This window comes from Rhamphochromis sp. 'chilingali' (assembly GCF_963969265.1).
Source record: "Rhamphochromis sp. 'chilingali' genome assembly, chromosome: 9".
In the NCBI taxonomy this organism is placed as follows: Eukaryota; Metazoa; Chordata; class Actinopteri; order Cichliformes; family Cichlidae; genus Rhamphochromis; species Rhamphochromis sp. 'chilingali'.
Genome location: NC_137936.1, coordinates 17,108,065 through 17,136,048, shown reverse-complemented (window position 1 = coordinate 17,136,048; position 27,984 = coordinate 17,108,065). Strand labels below are relative to the sequence as shown.

At 44.5% G+C, this 27,984-nt stretch overlaps 1 protein-coding gene across 1 annotated transcript; it reads right to left on the bottom strand.

The window, feature by feature from the left end:
- Positions 1-27,849, bottom strand: LOC308402897 (arf-GAP with GTPase, ANK repeat and PH domain-containing protein 1-like). Its single transcript, XM_080892033.1, has 20 exons — positions 27,005-27,849; positions 25,214-26,444; positions 18,723-18,781; positions 18,550-18,637; positions 18,149-18,234; positions 17,900-18,041; positions 17,686-17,820; positions 17,433-17,554; positions 17,070-17,228; positions 14,389-14,472; positions 7,116-7,220; positions 6,875-7,022; positions 6,158-6,286; positions 4,998-5,135; positions 4,806-4,865; positions 4,408-4,559; positions 4,012-4,102; positions 3,149-3,371; positions 2,669-2,969; positions 1-2,242 (listed from the first exon to the last, which is right to left on the bottom strand). The coding sequence occupies exons 2-20, from the start codon at positions 26,358-26,360 to the stop codon at positions 1,961-1,963; spliced, it is 3,651 nt and encodes a 1,216-aa protein (XP_080748159.1). The 5' UTR covers positions 26,361-26,444; positions 27,005-27,849; the 3' UTR covers positions 1-1,960.
- Between the last annotated feature and the right edge of the window lie 135 nt (positions 27,850-27,984).

Here is a 27,984-nt window from a genome sequence, read left to right as displayed (position 1 = left end):
ACAAAATAAGTCAATAACCCAAATCTGAACACACACACACACACACACACACACACACACACACACACACACACACACACACACACACACACACACACACACACACACACAACTCTAAGCAAAAACACCACAGCTTGGGCAGTAGCCTTAGTGTATTAATAATGAATACTCTGTGAATCATTGCATGAGTAAAAAAATACAAATGGAATACAAATGGAAGAAGATGTTTAAATCACAGACATGTATAGTCAGCTGAGCCTTCAGATAAACACAAGTTTATACGTACAGTACCGCAGGAGAGATGTTTTTATGCCGTTAAAAAAAGCTATTAAATCGGGGAACATTCCTCTGGTGCATGTTTACAAATATCGAATCGTTCAAAATCCAGGTTTTGTAGATGAGAGCCTACATCTGCATCTGGCAAACCCTACTTTCCCTTTCTATTAGACACAGCAGGAATAAAAAACAAAACACCCTGACAGTCCACCAAAAACTGCATTATCTGGAAAAACATGTTAGTATTTTAAAACAGTTAACTTATCTGTTTTTTTTTCTCTACATTCGACCAAAATCAAGGCATTTCACTTGTTCATTTGCACATCTAGTTTTACACTCGCCTTGATAATGAGCTACTGCTGGAGTCATAATGCATACATCCTATACATTATTTATGTCAGACACACCGATACAAATGTAACATAAAAACCTCCCGTTTTGGATGTCAAAGAGTTAATCAGGCGGTTATCAAAGAATAACTGGGCCGGGGCGCTGTACAGTAAATCTCTGAACAGAGTAACCCTTGGATTTTTATACACATAACCAACTGTACAAATCATACAATAACACTCTGGAAAATTAGGCTTTTTTTTTTTTTTTAGAATCATAGTATTTTATCAATGCTTTTCTATACACGTACTCTGTTTATCTCTAAAACAGCCCTCCCTTTTTCATGTCGGCTTACACATCGTTTATGAGCTGAATTAGCAGCTGTGTTAAGCATAAACACACATTCACAGTCCAAATGAAAAACTGTTGCGATCTTTAACGCTAGAAATTCAAGATGCCCCTCAAATCTTAAAATTTATTGCAGCTCTTTACGTCTGGCCTGGAGATACTCTGATAAGCTTCTTTGAGGCCATTTTTAATGGAGTGGAGAATAAAGTTGAACACTGACTGCATTCTGAAACGTGAATCATACAATCTGATATAACTATGGAGGACTATAAGTGCCAAAATAAAAAAAAGTAAGAATACATTTAAATAAATAAATTTAAATTTTATTTATTTTACATTTTTTCCCTTTGCAACCTAATCCCCCTTCTATTTATTTCTGTATATTTCCCTTATTTTGTATTTATTTCTACAATTGCCTCAGTTAAAGTGGGATCAGCTTTTTGTCAATTGGTTAATAAATGCCAGTCTGACAACAGAAAAAACTGCCTAGGGAGATCATTGAAGAACTGAAGATGCTATATCAGCCTGTCACATTTTATAAATTAACCTTTGCTTATATTAATTTTAATATAATTTTAATTGTATTTCATCTATATACATTTTGTCATTTATGCGCTTATTTTTATTTTGGCACTTTCAGTCCTCCATACAGGATAAATACATTCCTTTAAACCTGAATGCAGAGGCAGAGGATGTCGTATTCCTTTTACCTTACCGTCACTTGTAAAGCGTAATGAGAAGACTTTGCCTTTTTTTTTTGGTTAAATCGTTCAAGCAGATTGCATGTGGCTGTGTGATTCACAGTTTACACTCCTGATACACACACAGACACCTTTTAGAACCTCATCTGGCTCTACGAGTGCAACATCTGGCAACATGTCCATCAGTCCCGCTGGCCTGTGTGGACGCGCAATGACACTATGAGGGTAAAGTGACAAACTCACACACACAAACATATACTCTAACACACTCTGACGCACAGGCTTTATGCCACACCACATTTCGGTTATGACACTGCTCTTCTGGAGGTGCTGTAACTCAAGCTTGTGCCGCCGCTCTTGTGCGAGATCTTGAGTGTCGTGGCAACCGTCAGGCTTGGTGTCATGGCAACAGGGAAGCTGGATGTGGCTGCCGCTGCGAAACCGACTGTCGCGGCGACGGATGGGGGCGGCTCGTTCGGGCATCCATGCTGGAGCAAGATGTCGACACACTCTTGGCTGCCAGCGCTGTGAGCCAGAGCCAACGCTGTCTGGCCTTGAGCATCCCGATACCGAACATCGCAGCCATACTGCAGGCGGGAAAAGAGAAGAAAGCAAAGTGGATTAGATTATGTAATAATCCCATCCTCCACACTTCAAGGAAGTTTTAGAATGTGTAGGAAAAAAGTTAAGCCTGAACAGGATTGCCCTAAATGATGTCAGAAAGGTGCGATTAAGAGAGCTTTTGTACCTTTCAGACATTTAGATCACCTTCAGTTGTCTGCTGAGTCATCTATTTAGACCACTTTTGTTCTTTGCTGAGTGAACGACTCAGAGGAGGTAATTTTACCATTTTTGCACAGCTCTACAAAATGGTTTGCTGTGATGAAGAAATTTATAATCATTACCTAACCAAGTACCTCCACTGCAGCAACATCCCTATATATTTTTGAGAATACCTGCTTCGTAGCTGGACCAGTGTAAGATAAAAAAAAGAGAGACAAAGGGAAACAAACCCAAATTAGAAGCTGCGTCATCACCACATCAGCCTGCTGACAGGCAGCGTGCAGGGGGGAAGCGGGCAGCCGCAGAGCTAAGAGCGACCGGGAGGAGCGTGCCAGGCTGAGAGGGGCATTAATGTCCTCCTTAGTGCAGTGGGCCAAAAGTAGCAGCAGCTTGGGGAGATTGTGCTCCATCACTGCCAACAGAAGACGGCCAGATAGAGTGATATCTGGGCCCTCGCTCGTAGGAGGAGGCAACGGCGCCACAAACAGTTTCTGCTCGTATTTGGCTCTTATCCACGATTCCCGCTCCTCTCTAGACAAGGACAGAGAAACAAGTGAGTCATCAGCATTTACAGCTGACAGATGACAGCACTGGACTTTCCAGTGGACTCAGAGAAAGAGCTGCACAGCTCATGTGTCCATACTGTAAAAAAAGAAAACTTGTGTATATATATATATATATATATATATATAAAGATGATTTGTCCTTACCGTGTAGCATCGGGTGCTGGTTTACGGTGGCCCATTGTGCGTGCCTCCCATATACTGTTGACCATGTGGTTGCCGATAGCACTGAGAACCAGCGTCAGCTCTCGTGGCAAATCATCCAGCGCCAGAGAGCGAACCCGTGACAGGTGAGTCCCCAGGTTTCTGTGGATGCCGGAACACTCGATGCATATGAGAGCGCCCAGATTCAGACTGGCCCAGGTCGGATCTTGAAGAGGGAGCGTGCACACAACAAATTAACTTCATTTGAAACTGACAGTCTACCAATTTCATTTGGCTGCGTGCCACTAAAATGCGCCCGATCGGCCATGGTGCACAACAGAAGAGTCTGAGAAATCAGCATAAAAAAAACCTCAGCATTAAATTTAATTTAGATCTGATAAGTCATCAAAATTCTTTATCTGGCCCTCAAACAATACAGAGATCATATGAAAAATGTGGTACAGGTGGGATGTGAAAAATACCACACAAAGGCACATACAGTAAAAATATTTGCATTCACACTCCATTGTCTTATCTCATAGCATGCGGATGAATGACTGTTTTCAAATATGCTAAATACCAATTTAAAAGTTAAAAGTACCCCGCTTTGAACGCTCTAAGGCACGGAAAGCTATTTTCAGACTGTCAGATGGAGGAGGGTCATACCCATTTTCCACGGTGATTGTCCACATTTGTTCTAGAGTCCGAACACAAAGAAGTTCAAGTCCGCAGCAAATTATTTTCTCCTCGCTCTATGCAGCTTCTTACACCAACAACAAAAGAGGTCTCGGCTCTGATTAAAACTTCCAAACGTGAAAGCAAACAGAGCAGTCAAATTAGGGATGAAATAGGCAAGCATGACTTACTGGGAGCGTCACAGTCCACACAGAAGTTGTTGCCCTTTGCATTGCGTATCGCCTGCAGAGCCACTGCATCACTCTGGCTGTTCCTTCGAGCCTGTGAGAGGCAAACAGTAACCAGAATAAATGAACTTGTATGAACTCTCCTGTTTAAATCTATTTCTGCAAAGAAAAAAGTGATGAATGACCGCAGTCATTGTACTGACAGTAACAGAAAGAAAAAAAACAACAACTTAGGGTGGATCTTTAAAAAAAAAAATCACTGTTCTTGTTTTTTCTCAAGGAGCTTTTTATCTGCAGGAAGTCTGTAATATTTACCATTTGTCACTGGCAATAAAATGAATGAATGAAAAACTAGATTGCTGTGTGTCAGAGAGTGAATGTTTTCCTGTCGTTTCTTGCCTTGTTTTTGCTGCTTTCACACAGCTGCAGGCTGGCCAGGATCTGGTTCTCGATGGCTTGGACCCAGGAGTCCCTCTCTTCCACACTTTGTGCTTCAAAATGCCACGTCTGACCAGTGCTCGACACAACGAGGAAGTCAAAGTTATCCTCGTCTGAGACAAGAAAGACAATAACACAGAGCTCAGATTTTTTTTTTTTTAATGATTTCTGGATGCAGAAATTTGAGCAGTAGGTTATTAACATCACTTCAGGATCACAGTTGTGCATAAGCAAGGTTTAGTTTTATGCTGCTGATCTGCAGGATTTAATTGATTAATTGTCAATATTTTAAATTAGAAGCTTGACTCTTAATGTGATAGCCTGGCATGTGTGGAGGCAGCGCAGCTGATTTATATTACCTGTCTTGCTTACGTTTCTTAAGCTACCAAAGCTTTTGAGTTTCCACATTTTGCGCTTAGCTGCATAAGAGAAGAGAGAAAATATCAGCGAAAAACACAAAGTCTTCGTCATGTGTAGTAAAGCTGCAAATATCATTAGAAACATCCCGATCGGTGCCTATGAAAACATATTTGAAGCTTGTAATCATTTACCATCTGCTTGGCCGGCGGTGGCATCTCCTTTCTGATTCATGCTCTTCTTTCTGCGATGCTTTTTTCTGTCCGTGACAGGGGAGGCAGAACCTACGTCTTTGGTAGAGGAAGAGCTCGAGATGCCCTCAACTGCAGAGTCTTGTAACGAGCAGACAGGATAACAAACGTAAAATTACTACAACCCTGTTTCCGAAAAAGCAGGACACTGTATGACTTATACACAGAATGCAATCATTCACAAATTGGTGGAAATAGTAAAAAAAAAAAAATCAAATGCTGAAACTGAGAGATTTTAAGGTTTTTCTATGTTGTTTTTTTTAATAGGTGCTCGTTTTAAATTTGATATCAGCAACACCTTTTTAAAAGGTTGGTGCAGGGACATGTTTACCACTGTGTTGCATCAACTCTGGGCTTATGAGAACTAAGTGAAACAAATGTTGTTGTTGTTTTAAAAGAGAAATATTTTCCCATCCTAGCTCAAAATACTATTTCAGCTGCTCAATATTTCAGGGCCTCATTTGTCATGTTTTTCTTTTCATATTGTTAAATTCGCTTTCAATACTGCAGGCGGCACCTGAGCTCTTTTGCTGTGGAGCCACACAGCTGCAGATGGTGAGGAATGTTTTGTCATGCTGAAAAAAAAAGCAAGACATTTCCCAAAAATGATATCATCTGCATGGGAACAAACCCTTTGTACGTCTTTCAGGCCAAATGCACAAATATCGTGCCACGCCTTTATGGATGCTGGCTTCTGGACTGTATGCTGATACCAAGCTGGATGGTCCCTCTTCTCTGTTGCTGGGAGGATGCGGTAACCATGCCACCCAAAAATAATTTCAAATTGTGACTGGATGGTCCACAGAATAGTTTCCTACTTTTTCTCAGTCTAGCCTAAATGAGCTTGTGGCCTGAAAAGGTGACAGCCTTCCTAATTTTTTTTAAAGAATGTTTTTCTTTCTCTGCAAAGTAAAGATTTTTCTTGCATTTGTGGAGGCGACGTTAATGACAGTGTGCTGTGAAGTGTTGCTGAACCCATGCAGTGAGGGCTCAAAGATCACAGCCACGCTGTCTTCGTAGTTTTGAAACATTTTCAATAACATTTTGTTTTTGTTACATTTCAGAAATTTCACTGTCTTACATGTTTTTAGTCCCATACTCACCAATGCTTTGAGCGTGGTTAGATAGTGTGGAAGGACATCGCTGCACACCTCTGTTACCCCTCAGGAACAGAGCACCACCCAGCCCCTCCATCTCCTCAACTTGCAGGAGACTGCTTGCACTCATTGGGACTACAGGAAGAGTAGCAACCATATAAACAACCACATACTTAATAATAAAGCAATTTAGTCAAACACTAAATGTGAAAACAAACAGTGACGCTTTCTGACACTTGCATGCATTACTGATTTAGTTTCCCCACACACTCTTAAAGCACTTGCAAAATTCCTTATGATGCTGTTTTGTAGTCTTGCAGAGGTTTCACAGCCTGCTGCAATTTCCCCCCGTTTGCACAAATGCTTGACCCCTCCATTTACAACCGTCTTAAAATACCAAGAACAATACGTACAAAGCAGTTCTGCAGCCTTCTTTTCTACATATCTACATTTTTTTTTTTTTATCACTGTCTCTAATAGAAAAAGGTCATCAGGTAAAATATTTCATCTTATCAGCTCCACAGAGAAAAGTACCAGCATGGAGATTTAAAATCTTGAGCTTCTTAGATTAGCCAGACCAAAATCTGTTCAATATCACAGTAACTTTAGATGACATAATTAATTTACACGAGGTTTATTTAAATATACGGTATATAAGGTTTAGCTATTGTGAGACGTCTAAAGATTTTTCCCTCTTTTGTGTACCATAGAGAACATCTTTACCCTCAGCTCCTTGAACGTCTTTGACCCGTCCGTTAAGCCCAGCTGGGGGGGCGCAGGCAGGGATGGCGCGAGGCGGCCGCTTTCCCGGCACCTTCACTGTCACTCGCAGCAGGTCCATCTCTTTCCCGGGGGCATTCAGCATGTAGTCCTGCCAAACCAGACATCAGCCATTACCATCAAACATCAGTCGTGCTTTCAGCAGCATAATGCTCTGGAGCGCTCTGTTAACACGCCGACTCACATTGACACTGGAGTGATAGGACAGTATGCCATCATTGGACAATGTCACATACTTCTTCTTCCACTCTTTGTTGAGCGAGTTCCCACTGCGCTTCAGCAAGATGCCCTTACAGAGGCGACAACACAGAAGACTGTCAATTTATTGCTAATGTCTCAAGTGTTCATTTCCAGAGGTGTGGACTCGAGTCACATGACTTGGACTCGAGTCAGACTCGAGTCATTAATTTTATGACTTTAGACTTGACTTGAAAAAATGTTCTAAGACTTGTGACTTGACTTGGACTTTTACACCAATGACTTGGGACTTGAATTGGACTTGAACCGGTTTACTTGAAAAGACTTGATATTTTACCCCAAATATAAAATTTAACATGCATATTATATAGAGATTGAAAATGTGACGTCATTCACGGGTAGAACCGCAAAGGATTCTGGGAACTCGTGGCAAGCGGTACTAGCGCACGCAGGCTTTCAATTAAAATCAGTCACACAGCGATAAAAAGAAACACAAAAATGTCAAGAAGCTGTTGTATTATTAACTGCAATAGCCGGTCGCATGACAGCCACGGGAAGCCGACGGGTAAAGAGATCGGTTGTTATCGGATTACGACGTTTAAGAGAAATTGTTCGAGCCATGTTTCCGAAGTAACAAAGACGCGACGGATGGCCTGGATTGCAGCCATTCAAAGATCAAATATAACGTCCCAGAACTCTCCAGCTCACAGGTTAGTCTGCTCCAAGCATTTACACAAAGGTCAGTCTGCTGTTGTAGTTAATGCGTCATTTTCATAACATAATTAGTGATATAGGTTACAAGCAAGTCTGGCGCTGAACAGAAATTGTCGCGCTATGCTCCTTTATTTATTGTGCATAAATAGTGAATTGTCCTGACACAATATTGCGTTTCGCTTCTGTTATTATGGTACATTGACAAAAACATATACTTTTATTCACAGGATAAAACAGGTTTTTTGTATCACTAATTGCCCAGTACGATTACAGCATACAGTATTATTGTCACTGCTACATTTCTGTGATGGGTACCAGAAATTATTTCCACTACTAATTAATTACCGTTGAGCTCAAAGGTCCTATTAATAAACGGTTAACGAATGTGTATTTATGACGACGATTTGTGAGACTGGTAAACTTATGATACGTACGATGGTCTTTCGTTCTACACGGTGCATTTCAAGGTCCTGCACCCATCCGTCGGTAAACTGTACCTGGGCTTGTTGCAGTGACCGGAAGTTACTAAACTTCATGAGTGTGTGCACTCACTCCAAGAACCGTATGATTATAAATATGCATATAAATATGCTAAGATGAGATAGCTGACTTCATCTAACTAGCAAATGTTTTCCAGGCTACGTTGGTGATTCAGTTTTTTTTAATATGTATGATATTTTTGTCATGCGATTTTAAAGCCGGTCCTACAACCGCATCCAAGAATAACATGCAGCTTATCTCAGAACTGTCGGTGAAAATTATTCTTGGAGCTAGGTTTAATTGAGCTGCATTTTAAAGAGGTGCAATTTCACAATTTGTGTATATTGTAACGATGGTTAAGTGTTACTGGACAGTGACATGTTGGTTTTCTCTGCACACTGTTGTTGTTCCTTTAAGATTCATGTTTGGTTGGGCTGCAGGAAGTAGTGAGGGTGGTGTACAGGAAGGGGTGGGGGGACCTGGTTGTTCTGTGTGTGTGCCAGGCTGAAGAGAGGTGTAGTTCGAGAGCGCTTCCCCCTGAGTTAACAACCCGCTGGCTTATGTGCCGAATAAACGGACAAACTGAGACCCCAACCGTCTGGTTCTTGTGAATGTTACATTGGTGTCAGAAGTGAAGAAAGAAAAAAGAACCCCAGAACGCCCGAGACCCTGTTGCCGGCGACGCTTGCCGTTACGAGACGAGGATGTTGCCGGGCAGGATTAAGAAGGAGACGGAGGAGAGGGAGGTTCGTCCGCGCTCGCCCGCCCATGGAGTGAGGGAAACGGCGCTGCGGCTGTCTGCCGAGGCTGGATTTTCTCCAGGTTTGACTAGGCTCAGGAACTGTTCGCACAGCGGCCGCGATTCCGGCGGGAAGGAGTCGACCTCGCTTGGCGCGCCGTCACGTGATGTAAACAAACATGGCGGCGCCCAGCAAGCTGCAGCGAATATAAAAACGCCTAAGTTCAGCGGCAAGACGCCATGGGAAGTGTTTATCGCACAGTTCGAGCTGTTAGCTGTTGCAGCTGGCTGGTCTGAGGAACATTAAGCTCTCCAATTGGCTTTGTGCCTGTGTGAGGATGCAGCTGCATGCCTGCTGCTGCTGACCGAGGAGCAGAGGGGAGATTATAATGCTCTGGTCGGAGCACTTCAGAGGCGCTTCGGGCAGTATAACCAACCAGTGCTGCTGAGGTCGGAGTTCCACAACAGACGCAGATTGCCAGGTGAGCCCCTCCGCATTTTGGCCCATGAAGTCGAGTGCCTTTGCCGGAGGGCGTATGACAGCATGCCACCATCAGTGCAGGCGGAGTTAGCTCGGGACCAGTTCCTGCAGGCCCTGAGCCCTAAAGAGCTCCGCATGCAAACTCAGCTTGCTCGGCCGGCCACACTCAGTGCAGCCCTGGAGCTAGCGTTGGAGAGGGAGATGCTTGCAGGATCCTCTGGGGGCGCTGACGACGCACACGTGGTGAGGGCTGTGTCAGCACCTGTGGAACAGATGGAGACGCCAGCGGGCCTGTGCAGTTTGGTGCAGACAGCTTCGCTGCAGTCGCCTTCCCCTCGGGCTGGCCCACACCGCCGACCTCAGAGCTGCTGGGGATGTGGACAAGTCGGACACCTCATCAGGCAGTGCCCCAAGCTTGCAGCGGTTCAGGGAAACGCCCACGGGCCCGTGTAGGCGGGAGTACACGGGCCTGGGAGAACGACATCCCCACACCACCGCCACCTCCACCCGGTGCGGCCATCACTGTGGGCTGGACCCAGGTTGGCGGCTTTTGCCATGTTCCAGTGACGATTGCGGGGGTGTCCTGTACGGCCCTGCTGGACACGGGATCCAATGCAACGCTGGTCCGACCCGATATTGTCCCAACCGGAGCTGCTGTACAACCGACTAACGTGCAACTTAAGACTGTGACCGGTGATCTGGCCCCAATGAGAGGGAAGGGAGTGTTCCAGTTCAAGGTGGGGGACCTCGGTGTGTCTTATGCTGCCTGGGTGGCTGACGTGCAGGACGCCTGCATCCTTGGGCTGGATTTTTTACGAGCCATTGGTGGTGTACTGGACTTAGGCAAAGGCCTCCTCGTACTCCCTGATGGGAAGAAGGTGCCGCTTATTCCTCCCCCGGTCTGCACAGCATCTGCCGCGGCATCCACCTCCACCGCAGAGACCCCTGCAGACCCGCCAGCAGAACAGCGAGCGGAGGAGGAGGAGGAGGAGGAGAGGCTCTCAGCAGTGAGGAGTATCTGGTCAAAGAACTGTGAGGGGCTGACTCCACAGCAGCAAGAGAGTCTATGGCAGGTACTAAAAGAGTTTAGTGACATTTTTGCCCTGAAAGAAAGTGATGTTGGCTTGACACACTTGGTAGAGCACGTCATTGAGACCGGGGATGCCCAGCCTATTAAAGTGCGCCCCCGCCGCCTGCCCCTGGCTCATCAGGAGGCTGCAGACAGGGAGCTGTGTGAAATGATGAAGGCGGGCATCATAGAACCATCTGATAGCCCGTGGGCCTCCGCGGTGGTGATGGTGCCTAAGAAAAAAAGTCCTAGGATGCGTTTCTGTGTGGACTACAGACCACTCAACAAAGTGACGAAGAAAGACTCTTACCCCCTTCCCAGGATTGATGAGTCCCTCGACTTAGTAGCCGGGTCCTCCTGGTTTTCCACCCTGGACCTGCGGAGTGGCTACTGGCAGGTGCCACTGTCCCCGGAATCCAGACCGAAGACAGCCTTCTGCACTAACAGGGGACTATGGCAGTTCAAAGTCCTGAGTTTTGGCCTTTGCAACGCTCCTGCGACCTTCGAGAGGCTCATGGACAGTGTGCTGGCTGGCGTCCCACGGCAACGGTGTCTGGTTTACCTGGATGATCTTCTAGTGCACGGGAGCTCCTTTGATGCTGCCCTGGATGCCCTGAGACAAGTGTTGGAGAGGGTGGCGGCTGCAGGCCTGAAGCTGCATCCCGACAAGTGCCACTTCATGAGGAGGGAGGTGGAGTTTCTGGGCCACAAGCTGGGTCGTGAGGGCATCAGCACTTTGGAGGAAAAAATTCACACCATTACCGAGTGGCCCACACCAGCAGACCAGAAACAGCTCAAAAGCTTCCTAGGACTGGCGTCTTATTACAGGAGGTTTGTGAAGGGCTTTTCCTCCATAGCCGCACCACTCTTCCACCTGCTGCAGAAGGACCGTGACTTCATCTGGACCCAGGACTGTCAGCAGGCGTTCGACACCCTCCGCAGATCGCTGACAGAGTCCCCAGTCCTTGCCCCCCCTGACCCCGCCCTGCCTTTTGTCCTGGACACTGACGCAAGTAATGTGGGGCTGGGAGCGGTGTTGTCGCAGGTTGGACCGGAAGGGGAGAAGGTGGTGGCGTACTTCAGCCGGGTCCTGAACAGGAGCGAGCGGCGCTACTGTGTCACACGACGAGAGCTGTTGGCTGTGGTGGCGGGGGTGAGACACTTTAAATACTACCTGTGCGGCACAGCATTTGTTGTCAGAACTGATCATGCTGCCCTTCAGTGGCTGATGTCTTTCAGGGAGCCAGAGGGACAGGTGGCTCGCTGGCTGGAGGAGCTCCAAGCCTTCAATTTCACCGTGGAGCACAGAGCAGGGACGCACCATTCTAACGCAGATGCCCTCTCTCGCCGCCCATGTGCTGCAGCTGGCTGCCGTTACTGTGAGAAGCGAGAGGAAATAGAGCGGGAACTCACGACAATAGACGGAGCAGCACAGCTCGCCTGCAGGGTTCTTCTGGTGGTGGATGCAGCGGCGTGGAGGGCACGGCAGGAACAAGACACAGACCTGCTGCCGGTCCTGCAGTGGCTGGAGAAGGGGGAGCAACCCCTTTGGGATGAGGTCACTGGGTTTTCCATCTGTACCAGGGGGCTGTGGGCCAAGTTTGCAGCTCTCAGGCTGAAGGAGGGGGTGTTGGAGCGTGCCTGGAAGGATCCTGCCACGGGGGAGGAGAGGTGGCAGGTTGTGGTGCCAAGGTCGCTGAGGTCAGCTGTGCTGGGAGCCTGCCATGGGAGCACTGGCTCTGGCCACTTTGGGGTCTCCAAGACTCTTCGCCGCCTCCGCCAGGGCTATTACTGGGGTCAACAGCGGAGGGATGTGGAGGACTTTTGCCGCAGCTGTGATGCATGTTCCTCACACAAAGGGCCACAAGACCAGTCCCGGGCTCAGCTTCAGCAGCAACCAGCAGGAGCCCCAATGGAGCGAGTAGCTGTGGACGTCATGGGCCCATTTCCTCGCACAGACAGAGGAAACCGCTATGTTCTTGTGGCCATGGACTATTTTACCAAGTGGCCGGAAGCATACGCCATCCCAGATCAGGAGGCTGAGACGGTCGCTGATGTATTAGTGGAGGGGATGTTCAGCCGCTTTGGAACAGCAGAGACCCTCCACAGTGACCAGGGGCGTAACTTTGAGTCCAAGGTATTTGCTGCCATGTGTGAACGCCTTGGGACTAAGAAAACCCGCACCACCCCACTTCACCCCCAAAGCGATGGGCTGGTGGAAAGGTTTAACAGGACGCTGGCCCAGCAGCTAGCCATCCTTACCTCAGAACACCAACGGGACTGGGATTACCATCTTCCCCTTACCCTCATGGCCTACAGGTCGGCAGTGCAGGACTCCACCCAATGTACGCCTGCCCTGCTCATGTTAGGGAGAGAGCTGAGAACTCCTGCAGAGTTGGCTTTTGGGAAACCCCCGGACGCGCCAGAGGCACCACCGGGCCGGGACTACGCAAGGAAGCTGCAGGACCGGCTGGATTCTGCACATTCCTACGCCCGAGAGCAGCTGGCGAAGGCAGGCCTGCGCCAAAAGAGGAATTACGACATCACCACTAAAGGGAGGCACTTCCGTGCTGGGGAGCTGGTGTGGGTCTACAGCCCAAAGAGGAAGAAGGGACGGTGTCCTAAACTGGATAGCAGCTGGGTGGGGCCTTGCAGCGTCCTAGAGTGAGTGGGGGAGGTTGTTTACAGGGTGCAGTTGCCTCCTAGGGGGAGGATAGTAGCGCTGCACAGAGACCGGATGGACCCCTACAGAGGACAGTCCCTCCCCTCCTTTCCAGAGGGACGTGTACAGAGCGTCCATGACCCTGCTCAGAGGGGCCCCCGACCGGGGCTGCGTTCCCCCCCCTCGGACTCTTCACCCCAAAGCCCCGAAGCTCCGCGTCCTCCTCAGGGGCTCAGGAGGTCAAGGAGGGAACGTAGGCTACCGCCCCGCCTCAGAGACTGTGTCGTTCCCTCGGGGACGAGGAACTTATTGCTGGGGGGGCAGTGTAACGATGGTTAAGTGTTACTGGACAGTGACATGTTGGTTTTCTCTGCACACTGTTGTTGTTCCTTTAAGATTCATGTTTGGTTGGGCTGCAGGAAGTAGTGAGGGTGGTGTACAGGAAGGGGTGGGGGGACCTGGTTGTTCTGTGTGTGTGCCAGGCTGAAGAGAGGTGTAGTTCGAGAGCGCTTCCCCCTGAGTTAACAACCCGCTGGCTTATGTGCCGAATAAACGGACAAACTGAGACCCCAACCGTCTGGTTCTTGTGAACGTTACAATATTTTCTAAGTTCACTATTTTGTCATGTGTTGAGAAAAACACAGATTAAAAAATTACATGGTCTAATATTTACATTTAGCATAACTGCAACATTATTTTTTCGTTTTTTTTTTTTAAAGACTCGAAAGGACTTGAAATTCAAAGTTTCAGACTTGTGACTTGACTCGGACTTTTACACCAGTGACTTGAGACTCGACTCTGACTTGCCTGACATTACTTGAGACTTGACTTGAGACTTGAGGATAAAGACTTGAGACTTACTTGAGACTTGCAAAACAATGACTTGGTCCCACCTCTGTTCATTTCACATATTACGGCAGCATAATGAAAGCTGGCTGCCAAAAACACCCACTAACTATTCATCAGGGCAGAATGGGAGCTCACAGCAGTTCATCACGCCACACGATGAAATTGGCTTCACACGTCTGAAGTGACTGCTGGTGAGATGTCCTCTGCTGAGGGTCATCTGATACATCATATTTGTTTCTGTATCAAGTGCAAATCGGTGCCCTACCTGTTTGATGGGAATGGAGCGCCCGCTGCCCAGATCGCCCTTAAAGTCTGCGCTCCTTCTGTTTGAGTCGCTGCCTCTCCGGCCCTAAAGGAAGGGAAGGATGGACAATAACTGCATCAGGCAGGAATGGGCAGCTTACTGCTGATTTTAATTTATATTTCCCAGAGCTTCTGCTGGAAAGTTTCTGCTGGCTGTAAAAGCTGGCTTATAAGTGTGTATTTATAGCAACTGGTTCAGAATAATTGTCTGTAGCTTTACATGAAGCTGCATTAATCTGTATTTTTATGCAAGTGTCTAATCAAATGCTTACAGCTCTGGTCACTTATAGCAATAAACGCAGAGAGAATTACCACCCTAATTCTGTAGTTTTCCTCATCTGTATGGCGTCTGTAAGACCACTGTTTAGCTTTTCTGACCCACAGCTTTACTCTTCTGGTTCACTATAATCAACTTCAGCCCCAGACACAGGAGGCTGCTGTTCTGATAATCCTCTGAATAAACTGCCTGCCCAGTGTAAAAAAACACTGACAAAATGAGTGAAGGATTTCTATATATGTGGTGCATTTAGCAGCTTAAAAGCCAGTATGATCCATGTGATTAAACATAAGCATTAATTATTAGATTCAAATGTTGAGTCAGCCAGATGAGTAGGTCTCCAAGGTGATGCAAATATTTGTTAATGCAGGTTTTTAATGACATTTCAGATTGTTTTTCCCATAAGGCTGAATTTTCACAGCATTCAACAAAACCCCAAGTGAATATAATATTATAATTACATTATAGACATAATAGACATTACAAATATGCAATGTTTGTAATGGATATTACAGTACATGTGTCAGAGTCTGGTGGAGGCAGACTGTATATATTGTGAAGAGTGGACCCAAAATGCAGACTCCAAGGAACAGGGAACAAAACTTGAATGTTAACAAAAAGCAAGTCATTTAATATGGCTGGTAAAAAAGGTACAAACAAAGGGCAAGGCAAACTAAAGTAAAACTAACATTAACCTAAACTGGGAGAACTAAACAAACAACAAGAAAAACCTAGACATGAAACTTGGAAGCATGGCATGGCATGGGATGGGATGGGATGGGATGGGATGGGATGGGATGGGATGGGATGGGAAGCATGGCGTGGACAACAGACGACCTGACAATGAGACACTGAAAACAGAGGACTTAAATACACAGGAGGTGATTAGGGGAAGTGTGAACACATGGAGGAACAGCTGACTGACATGAGCCTAATGACAGGACAGGGGAAGTGAAACATATATTGAAACATACAATGAACAAAGAACACACGACTCCTTCAAAATAAAACAGGAAACATGAGACAGACATGATAATACAAACTTGATAACATAAGACACGCAGCATGAAACACAAAGGGTGAGGGAAACTTAAATACAGGGGAAGAAAACACAAGGAGTCTAATAACCAAATGAACTTCGCTAATCTAATGAACTTAAACATAAACAACATCCAAATAAACTAAAACTTAAAACGCTGGGTCAACAGACCCAGGAACATGACAACATGTCTCTGCCAGTGTATTGTCTTTGACTGTTAGCCCCACCTATCTCTATATTACTCTGCTCTATATTATTGCAATGATGTGGAAAAGTGTTCAGCCATCCCTCATGTCTCTATATTTCAAAGTAAAGGGTGGAAAATGAGAAAAAGATGCAGTGATATACAAACATAAATGGAAATATGGTATGGCATGATATGTATTCTTTAGCACAGTTTAAACTCTCTTAGGCAAGTTTTCTTCTAATTTCTATAAGTAGTCTTCAGGAATAGTTCTCCAGGCTTCTTGACGGACATTAAAAGCTCCCCGTTGGATGTTGGCTGCCTTTTGTTTTGTTGTCTGTCAGTTTGAGCTCACACTACTTTAATAATGTTCAGGTCCGGGCTCTGAATGATGGTGATCCATTGTGTGTTTGGGATCATTACTTTTTTGAAACAGCTTGTTAGTAACAAAGTGGCTAAAGATAAGTTTAAAATATGTACTAAGAAAGTGTCAAAAAACAAACAAAAAACACATTTCTCTGAAAATCCCTTGAGAAAAACTTCAGAAACCCTGGAGAACTATTACTCAAAGCAACTGCTACAAATCCTGGCTACCGGTACTTGGAAGCAAAATATAAGGAAATGAGGAATGGCTCAAGACTTTTGCCCAGTACTTATCTAAAGCATGCAACAAACTTTCAGCATCATCAAAATTATATTTTGAACCACTAAGCTTTTCCAATGTGACCGAGCCGATGTCAAGTAATAATTTGCTGCATAGTTACCTGAATTTCTTAATTCCACAAACAGAAAAACGAAGAAGTCAGTGCTTCAGCTTTGATGAGGAAAACAATTTTACTGGAATTATTTTGCATCACTGGACGCAGCTTGTGCCTACAGTTAGCTGATAATTTAGCACGCTGTAGTTAATGTAGGGTCACTTCAGCTTAATTAGCTGTCTGTATTATATAACTTAAGACCACAAGTATGTTCCTGCATTGGGTTTGGTTTGTCCTGCCAAGTGTTTACAGCTCATTTTCTAAACATGGAAACCTACCGAAGGGTTGGCTTGGAGTAAGAAAAAAAGTGGAGGAAAGAAGATTGACAGTAAAAATGCAAAAGGGTCTCTAAGCATGATTGGAGCTTGCACTGAGTAAAGTTTACCGCAAATCTCGTGGTGCGTCTTCGGACGCTACGGACCAAGACAGGTGTAGTACCGTCCTGCTTCTCCCCTCTCAGTGTTCTGCCAATCTCTTTGTGACTGATCACAGGAGTGGAGGGAAGTGAGGACGAGTAGTCGCTGCTCTGCCCACCGTTACTCGCCTAAAGAGAGGGAGAGAGAGGGAAAAAAACAGGAACAGGAGGAGGACGGAGGAGATGAAGTGATAATTGAGCAGAAGGAGCAAATAGCTAAGCCTGATACAACAGCATGCACACTTTAAAAATAGCCTGACAGCAAAATGAAATACAGAAAATAGAGTAACAAAAGCTGCTTCTTATGGACAACAGGTAAGGTGCTGGTTTTACCTGTCCTGGAAAGACACCGGAGACTGGGGTGGAGCCTCCAGAGTGGCTGGGAGAATTGGGAAGAGATTTACAAGAAGCCAGTAGGGCAGCTTGTTTCTTAGCTGCCATGATCTTCTGAGCAGCTGTGGCAAAAAACAAACAAACCCAGAAGTTAAATTAAAAAATGAAACATTAGTCCCCAATAAAATTCATATTTGTCCATCCTCTACAGCACCACACACCATATGGTTCTGGATATGACGGACGTACATACCATCCGTGAAGACTCTGTTCACATTGAGGCCGTACGTCGCACAGGTTTCATAGTAAGTGCAGCGCCGCACGTCTGAGCAGAGCTGTCTGGCCCTGGCATCATCTATCACTCTGGGGTTGGTGCTGCTGATCTTATCTGGAATAAGCAAAAATCACCCAACTACAACGAGAGTTCATTATAAAGGAAGCACAGATGCTGAGCGTGAGCATCTTACCCTGAGTGCCGACGACTATGAAAGCGATCTCAGTTACGGGCCGATGGATTGCAAGCTGGTGATAGATTTTGTAAACTTCCTGGAAGCTGGCCTCATTTTCCAAACTGAAGACCAAGATTACTGCGTCCACCCAACTTGCAAACTAACAAAAGGGAAAAATAATAGCAGTCAAAAAGTACAAGAGGGAAGAAATACTTACTCTTATTAAAAATAAGCCCTCAAACAAGTTCAGCTCGATTCTCCACCCACCTGAGGATCCGGGAGTTCTGTCTCTTCTCTGATTATCAGCAGATGGCTCTGACCATCAACTAGCACATCCTTAATATACTGGCGTCCTGGCAAATATTGGAACAAACAAATGTTTTTAAAGCTTTTACATAATAACTCATTTGATATTTACAGCACTAAAATTGTGATTAAAGTGATTAAAAGAATGATCCTGGATCATCTAAATCAGAAACAGCCAGCATCCATCTGCTGGAGGAGACTCAGGTGTCGCTTGTCGGAGATCTGACTTTAATAGTGTTCAGCCTTTACCTTACATTTTAGAGTTGAGATGACTGTTGTTGTCAACTATATAAGTTAAACCAAATCAATCTGAACTGAATTCACAAAGCTCTGCTCTTAATGGGTGGAGATGTTAAACCAACCTTCTGAGTTCTCCAGTGGGAGGTAACTTCCAGTTAAATGTCTGTGGACCAGAGCAGACTTCCCACTGCACAGACCACCCAAAACACCCTGAAGAGCAGAGACAGAGAGAGAAATGATAAATTCAATATTAAATCCACAAACTGATTTGTAAAAACTATAGTCTCCTGCTTACCAGATGTAGCTCTTGCACAGTTTGGCTCATCGTCCATTCTTGACTGCTGGTGCATACAACTGAGGGCAAACGTTCGGAGCAAAAACAGAGGAAGACGGGATTCATCGGTGAAAAGTTGAGTTGAAACACAGGAACAAAAACAAACAAATATATATAACGTGATATAGGACATAAAGCACTTGGGTATTCCTCTGCTTTGAGTCTATGTGCTATTTTGGGTGGTATTGCTCCTCACATTCATTTTTGAGGGGTTTGTGTGAGACGCAGGCAGCCCAGTGACTAATAAAAACTAGCCTAAAAACAGGCCCAATATTCTAAGTTGATAGTTTTTATAGGGGTGTATGTGCTGATCTGGAGTCAGTTCGGTAGGATTTAGTATAAATACATTATTCATCCACCCCTGACCTTTATCTTACCCAAGTCAGGGTTGCATGGGGGCTGGAGCCTATCCTAGCTGTCATCGGGCAAGAGGCAGGGTACACCGTGGACAGGCTGGCAGTATGTCACACGGTTATCATGGAGAGATCATGGAGGCAACCAGTACCGCTCATATTCACGCCCATGGCTAATTTAGAGTCGTTGGTAAACCTAACATTCTGGATCGCGAGAGGAAGCCGGAGTCTTCGGAGAAAACATTTAGACTCCACGCAGAGGGAGCACTCGGCTGGCTGATGGATTCAAAGCCAAGACCTTCTTGTTGTGAGGTGATGCTAACCACTGCATTACTGTACTGCCCCCTAAATAAATAATTTGACTTAAAATATAGATTTATATTTAAACATATTCTTGCTATTTTTATGCAAAATAGCTCTACTCAACCCTTTAACACAACAATTCAACCCTTGGTAACATTTTACAGCAGACTTAGCAACCATGAAGTTGCTTTTGATGATGAGTGAAAACCACAGTTAGTTAGCCTCATTTGAAATAAAAAAATAAAAAATAAAAATATGACTTTAAGTGTCTCCAGCATTGTTACGGTCTAAAACAGTCACTGGATTCAGTTCAGAGTCAGGATAAAGCAGAAAACTATAATAATAAACCTTGAGTTTCTAAAACACACACAATGTCCCAAAAACACTTAGCAGTAGTATGATTGCTGGCCAGGTTTGGCCTAACTATCTGTGGATCCAACACAGTGAGCAGCATTAATGTTCAAGCGCCCCCATCCACCCTCTGAGCTCAAAGAGGCTGTCACTCCCCCAACTGTGAGCACCCAGAAAATTAAATCAAGTGTACAAATGGGCAAGTCTATACGAGTTAGCCAGCATGGCAGGTATCTTTACTTTACCCTAACATTGTTAAACCACCTTCTTTTCTCCCTCTTACTGTGGTTAACTGGCAAAACCAACCTTAACGAGCCATTAATTCTTTTATTCACCCTCGAAGACTAAAAGAAGAAAAAGAAAAGAGATATGAGCCAGCTGGAGTGAGATAATTCATTTTATTCCCTGTGCAGTTCCCCTCATTTCATGAATTTTATAGAAGTCAGTGTCAACTGAAACAAGACCGAGTATGCCACTCGGTGCTCTGTGGTATCGAGAAGATGAAACCTGATTCAAAAGGCTTGTGATGGAAGATCGTTTGCATAAGAAAGTCAAATAACCTAAAGTGGGTTAAGATTTGAGTCAAATATAAGTCACAGTGTTTCAGAATTATTTGTAGAAACACGTATGCTCATGCAGCATTCTGCGAAATAATGTTTTGTTGAGTAATCCTCTAACACTGGACTCAAGGAACACACAGATTTACTGCACTGGAGATTTTCCTTGTATGAAAACAATCTTGAGGGCTGACTCTGGGTGTACACAGTTTGTTGAAATCAGTTTAGAGGAGGAGAGGAGACAGAAAGTAAATGTCTCTTTATGATAGCTAACTCATAATCAGCATCATTTTAAACTTGCGGCAGACGTCGGACTCTAGAGATGAGCGCACTAAATCCTCCGTCTGTTAACGTTGTTATTGTACAGAAAATGTGTTCACTTAGTTACTACTTAGTTACTAGGCATCTATTTTTGTTCAAAATGTTGATGAGCCACTGTGAATTATAATCTCAATTCCCTGTTCTTAGCTGACAGGATTGGCACCAGGTGTGTTCTTCTGCTGCTGTAGCCCATCTGCTTCAAGATTTGAGATGCTCTTCTGCATACCTCGGTTATGACAGTGGCTATTTGAGTCACTATTTACCTCCCATCCTATATTTCATTCCTGAAGGAACTGTCTGTGAAAAACTTTCATACACAACACACCTTCTTTCATTGCATTTTTAACAATATATTTGCTACATTAACCACACTTTGTGGAATGACTAGACCCTGCAAAAACAGCTGTTTGTGTTGCTTTCCTGTCACTGCCTCTTAGCGATATGAACATCACCAGAACATTATGAACATTAATTCTCAGTCAACTATGATGACTGAGAATTATTAAAAACTGTCACGGTGATAAATGATGGCGAGAGTATGGCCAAATGTACCTAGTACATTGGTTAACTGTCATCATAATACCAAATCCTGTACTGTGTAATTCTATCACTCAGTGTAACCTACAGTCACAGGCTGAAATAATATTTTGTAGAGTGGACAAATTACATGATAAAAACTCTTTACCAGCAGCACAGACAGCAGTATTAGTGTGGGAGGTAGAGTACCAAGGCAACTGTTAAAATGTATTCTTATTCTTATTTTTGTTCCTCTGTAGCTCAGCCTTTAATTTAATTCTGAGGTCATGGATATATTTCTTTTCCAGACTCTACAGAAGTATAAATCACAAGTCACTTAATCTGAGCTGCAACATTTGTCTTGAAAGAAATGCAAGATTCAGCAGGAATATTATATAATAACCTCAACTAGTTTCAGGCTTTATACCAGTGAGATCTATCTATCTATCTATCTATCTATCTATCTATCTATCTATCTATATATATATATATATATATATATATATATATATATATATATATATATATATATATATATATATATACACACATATATACATATATATATATCCCCATGGGCTGAGGAATTGGCAGCCAAAAGAATTCTTTAAAACAAAGAGATTTTTAAAAACTTTAATTCATTTACAATTTTATTATTATCTGCAGCTTTTCTTTTACCCTTTAAATGCCTTTATGCGCTGCATTATAAATAAAGCATATCTTTGTAGCGAACAGGCTCTGGATCTGGTTTTATGGCTGAATTTTCCTTTGTTTTATCTTTGACAGAAAGATGTCGGTGAATGGACATTGAAAAAGAGAGAAAAAAGAGGGGCAGACAGACAGACAGAGCCACAGAGGACACATGTGCAAATATGAAGCTGAAGGAACAACACAAATCCCCATCAGCGGGGGCAAAAACAATGCGATAGTGCTTACAGATGTACAGTGATGAGGAAACTGTCTCACCAGAGACAATGACACAGACATTTCTTGCACACGCACACACGCGCGCGCGCACTCTCTGAAGCTGGCAGGTCACGCTGAGCTGGGTGGAGTGAGCTGCAGCGTCGTCCTGGTTCCACGGGGACACAGATACTAACTTTAAACCGACTCCACTCTCCCTCGTCCCCATCTTTGGGCAATCCCCCCCACCTGCACCCACACTCCCCTCCATCAAGAGCGTCACACCACAGACCAAATAGCACCTCTCGCGGCTTGCTGTTGCCATGGCAACTCCATTTTCCAGAAGCCTCCATCCAAGCCTGGGTCTCTATACGATAAACGGTCTCTCTTGGATACAGCGACGTGTGTGAGAGGCATGGAGACGTGATGTCCACCTGAAAACACGAAACTGCGCGCATCTCACATTCTGCCGGTGTTGGCCAATATTTTCTGCATCAAAATCACCGAGTTTGTCCGCCAGCAGAACGCTGACATTTTAAGCTGCAATTACAGACTCATCATGACACAACATAACGCTGACAAATGAATGGACTGCATTTGAAGGCTGATTAACTCCACGCACAGAGCAGGAAGTGGCGGGGACCCGCTCCCTTCGCTCCGCCGATGAACACAGCTCTGTGTATCCCAAACCTTAATTATTCATGTCCCACTTACTCCCGACAAATTATTCAGGGCTTACTCCAAATCCTACACACCCTGTCAAAGATTTTTTTTAAAGAAAGAAAAAAAATGAAAAATTGATAGAGTTGCATCATGAACACTGAACACATTTCTGTTTGTTTGATATCCCAAACATAGAGTCAAAGCACTCAAGACACATGACAGCATTTTCACATGAAAAAACCCCATCTTTGCTATTTACTGCTGTGATGGCCTCAGCTTTACCAAAGAGGAACAGCTTGTACACATTTGAAACACTCTTACTTTAAAAATCTCTTTGAATCTCTTCCCCTTCTCTAAGAAAGTTTGCTGTAATTTCCCCCCTCTTGCCATAGGTTTATAAATTCACAGTGACCTGATATTCTAATCACCTCTCCATCAGATATCCTGCAGGCCTACATCAGATCCAGCTTCTATTTTTAACTAAGATATTAACTTGACATTTACTTTTTACACTGCAAATCTAATGATTACCAACAAGCTTGTTTTCATCATCTATTACCATCTTAAATAGATGATTGGTCAATAAAACAAGGTGATATATTTAAATTGCTTCTAAGGTCCAAAACCGCTAAACACAAAGAGAACAGCAAATAAAAATGTGAAATGGTTGCAATAACTATCAAAATTGTTCATTTTTACCAGTTTTTGGACAGCAAGTTTTCTATTAGCAGCACAAATTCATTACTGTAGCTGTGTTTTTCCCACTTGTGCCGTGAAAGAGTAATTGAATATTGAAAGGACATATACCACTTAACCTTAAAAACAAATACTCTTCATCCATAGAAAAACACTCAGGTATTTATTTTCTATGTCCAGATACAAAAACATCATTATTTGCTTTTCGTTGTAATTCTTATAAATTCTCAAAGGTATGCTATTTCCTCAGATGTTATTATGATTGCTTCTTCTTCTTCTTCTTCTTCTTCTTCTTCTTCTTCTTCTAGCTACTCCCTTTAGAGGTCGCCACAGCGAATAATCTGCTTCATCTCCGTACCCCTAGCATCCTCCTCTGTCACACCAACCCTATGCATGTCCTCCCTTCACTGCATCCACGAATCTTCTCTGTGATCTTATTCTTTTCCTCATGCTCCTAGCAGCTCCGTATTCAACATCCTTTGTGCAGTGCACTATCCACTATCCCTCCTCTGCACATGTCAAAACCATCTCAGCCTTCCTCTCTAACTTTGTCTCCAAACTGCTCAACCTGAGCTGCCCCTCTGATGCACTCATTTCTAATCTTATCTCCCATGATCACCTCATATGTTTATGACTACATATTTATTATTATTCCACCCTAAAACTAATCTCAAATACACCAAGAGCCCACGAATAAGTGGAATTGTTTCATCTGATCTCACTAAATAGGAAAAGTTACCTATTAGCTTTAAGTAACTGGAACATTTCTAGCCCTTCGGGTGTTACCTACCATGCAATACAACAATAGTGACAAAGCTCACTTGTAAAGGTACCACATGTTCATGTTAGCTTTTTTTATTTTTTATTTTATTTACACAAGTCTTCTATTTCCCCAGAGAAACATGCAAAGGAAACAATTACAGAAGATGTTTCACACAAATCGTTAAGCCAAACTAAAGTAATGATAATGCATTTTTTTCCACTATACTTGTGTCTGCGTGGAACTTTCACCAAGTGCTTCACATAAATTAAACGTGTGAATAAATAAGCGAGCGCATTCGAGCATAACTAAGAGGGGGTGGTTTTGTTTTTTTGAGGGGTTTAGCTCCACACAAACTCCAGAGAAGGCAATATACATGGGTAATAAATACGGGACCCTACTTAATTACACAGAATAAACTAATCATCTTAATTGGCTAATTTTTTTCCTCCCAAGGGACTGCTGTTGGGTGAAACAAAATATATCTGAAATGATTTTTTTGTTGTTGCCACTTTTACACCAGAGATCTCATTCATATTGTTCGCCATGTACAACAAACTCTGATTCTTAAGCACGTGTTAATTTAGGTCTGGGTCTGTCAAAAGAGTCCAGAAGAGTGAGACTGTCAAATAAAGGGGTGCTGGTGTGCTACTGTTTACAGCATAGGTGTCAAACTCTGGCCCGCGGGCCAGATTTGGCCTGCAGACTAATTACATTTGGCCCGCGAAGCCATACCAAATTACTATTAGAGCTGGCCTACTGGTATTATACAGCTAATATATATATTGTTTAGTATTAAGCTTTGCTTGTTCCATATTCAGTTTTTCAGCAAACGTGTTTGAGTCCATAAGAAAAGATTCATTCTTATATCTGGAGGAATAAATATATTTCAATAAATATTAACGTTAGCCCGCGACTTTGTTTCAGTTTTGAATTTTGGCCCATTGTGTATTTGAGTTTGACACCCCTGGTTTACAGCCTTCATTTGCATTTGTATGAAGAGATAGTAGATTCATGAGGTTGCCTTACCTTCCTCCTCACTCGAACCTCTCTCCACAGGTGGATACAGCGGAGGTGGAGTGTTGACGCCGGCTGGCACGCCTGCACTTTTGGTAAAAATCCCACTAATGAACTTGAGCATCTTACGATCACGAGGGGGAGGAGGAGGAGCACGGTGGATTGTTCCTCCCTGTCCCTCCTTTCCCTTCTTCAGGTCCTCGGAGAGGCAATGTAGGTCGCTGTTGTCCAGGGTACGACTTGTGGGCTTTCTCTGAGCCCTGGACATGTCGGTAGCGGATAAGGAAACGGAAACTGTCTTAAATCTCTCCCCCTGAGGGCTGTCCCGGGTCATTATGCCTGAATATCCTCCACTGACGGGAGCTCCGGGACGGATGAGCGCCCCCCTGCCATCGCTGTCGGCCCAGGACGCCCTATAAGGCCCCATGGTTGTAGCTGCTGTTAAGGGGGACTGGTCCCCAAAGCGGTTATCCCTTCTGTCCAAAGTCTTTGCAGAGTGATACAAGGTTGTTGTGTTGGTCTCTCTGAACTCCCTCCATGCAGAGTTACTTCCTGCGTGGGATCTCATCAAGACTTCAGGACGTGGGCTGACCTGTGATGGGACAGAAAAGGGGAGGCTGCAACGTGAACGACCGCTCAAGTCCGCTCCATTTTCACCCTTTAAGAAGAGCATGGGGGGCTCCCGGTAGAGCTCAGTCTTAGGGCGCAAGGCATCTGAGCGAGGTCCCTCTCTGCGCGCAGTTCCCTCTGTGGTAGTTCCTCCGTATACTTTAACCATTTGCTTGACAGGTGGGTGTTCAAAAGAAGCGTCTTTGCTCTTACCAACCGATACAGTGTCTTTTTGGTGTCCATCCCTCCTCTCAGGCTTCCCTCTGTTCTCACTAGGGCTGCCATACTTGACCCGCACCTGTTCCACTTCCTCTTTTACTTCTGTGTTTTCTTTTTCTGCCACTTCCAAACACACAGGTTCTTCCTCCCTGTCAGGAGTAATGTTCAGCTCCTCCTTCTCCTCCTCTTCCTCCTTCTTAGGGCTCCCTTCCCCCTCTGGAAGAGCCTCCGTCTGGCTTCCTGCTACATCCTCTGGCAAAGCCTCAACCTTCACCAGAGTGAGGGATATGAGGTAGGTGGTGCGTCTCTGTGGGTTGGCCGCTTTGCTCATTGGGACAGCAGACCTCAGTGCAATGACACCTGCTCTCTGACCTCAAAAGACCTGCACACCTCGGTCATGGCAACCAGGATGAGACTGAAGACCAGAAGAAAAAACAAAATCAAATACAGATCTGATCAAATGATGTGTGGCAGATTTTGGCTGATGTCGGGCTAATGCACTTGACAGTAGTCCAAGTTTGCTCTTAAAACCTTAATAAAAACAGGAAGTCAGTAATAAAAAATAGAGGAACACTTGAATTGCAAATTTATGGAATATATTCAGAAGGCTGACCCACTGGTGAAACAAGTCTAGACTGTTTTTTTTTTTAAAATGCCTCCATTAATCCTCTTCAATGCACACCACTACTACTGGTCTCTACCACTGATTCATTCATAATCCTTCTCCCTCTCTGCCTTGCTTTCCTTCTTAAATTCATTTATTCAGAGCAAATCTGACACAGAGACACATGGATGGATCTAAATAAGGTATATCTTTCCACAGAGTAGGTGTCCCTGCCTCAGATTTCAGCCTGGAATTATGCAACAGTCTATACATTCATGACTGATCCATTTCTTGAATAGGGCTAATATTAATACTAGCTGTATAATGCCACCCTACTACAATATTTGTCTCGGCTTTTGCTCATATCATACCTTCTTTTTTTTCTCTCCCCACTGAAGAGTATCCATTCACGGCTTCGTGCACATTTGATCTGACGAAGAAATCATCCTGCCGCCGGATTACCATTCATATCAAATGGCACATCAAACAAGGCTGACAGAAAAGAGCTCCAACTGAAGATGAAAACAGGTGAAAGGGGAACAACAAAATGGAAATCATTCACTTGTCACGAAGCGTCTGGCAGCTGGAGCCTCCGATCGACAATGTCATGCATAAAATTATGTATGCACAGTGCGAGGGTCACTGAGAGATGCTGAAAAAACATCTGTTGTTATGTCTCGAGAAAAGCTAAAAAAAAAAAAAAAAAGAAAAAAGAAAAAAGGAAAGAGGGATAAAGTAGCCCGATTTCCACAACCCAAGCAATGCTTTCTTCTGCATGTATGCCTCCTCTGGAGAGCAGCTCCTCTCGGTCACTGCATCCTCTCCTCCGAGTGCCTCATCCAATTAGCAAGTCAATAAAATGTGTCTGTGAGGCAGAGGAAGCCCACCAGCTCACCACAGCCCCTCCTCCTTTTTTTCCTCCTTCTTTCCTCCTCTTCTCACTGCCACAGAGCCATGGAGCCCCCCTGCTTACGCGCCGTTAGCCTGCCGCACAACCACATCCACGCTGGATACGGCTCGGGCAATCAGGCTGGGGAATGAGCAGCTTGCTGTGAGGCGGTGGTGGTCCTTGCCCACCTTCATCACATTTTCTTTTTATCTGTGCCGACACACACACACACACACACACACACACACACACACACACACACACACACACACACACACACACACACACACACACACACACACACACACACACACACACACACAAAGAGAGACAGGAAGGAGGGAAAAAAAAGCCTCAGCTCTACTCCTGCCAATGCATCTGCTCTGTCTCTAGCTCTTTCTCTCCGCTCTCCTTGTGAGCAGCTCCTGCTTTCTCTCTCTGCCTCACTGCATGTCCTCTTTG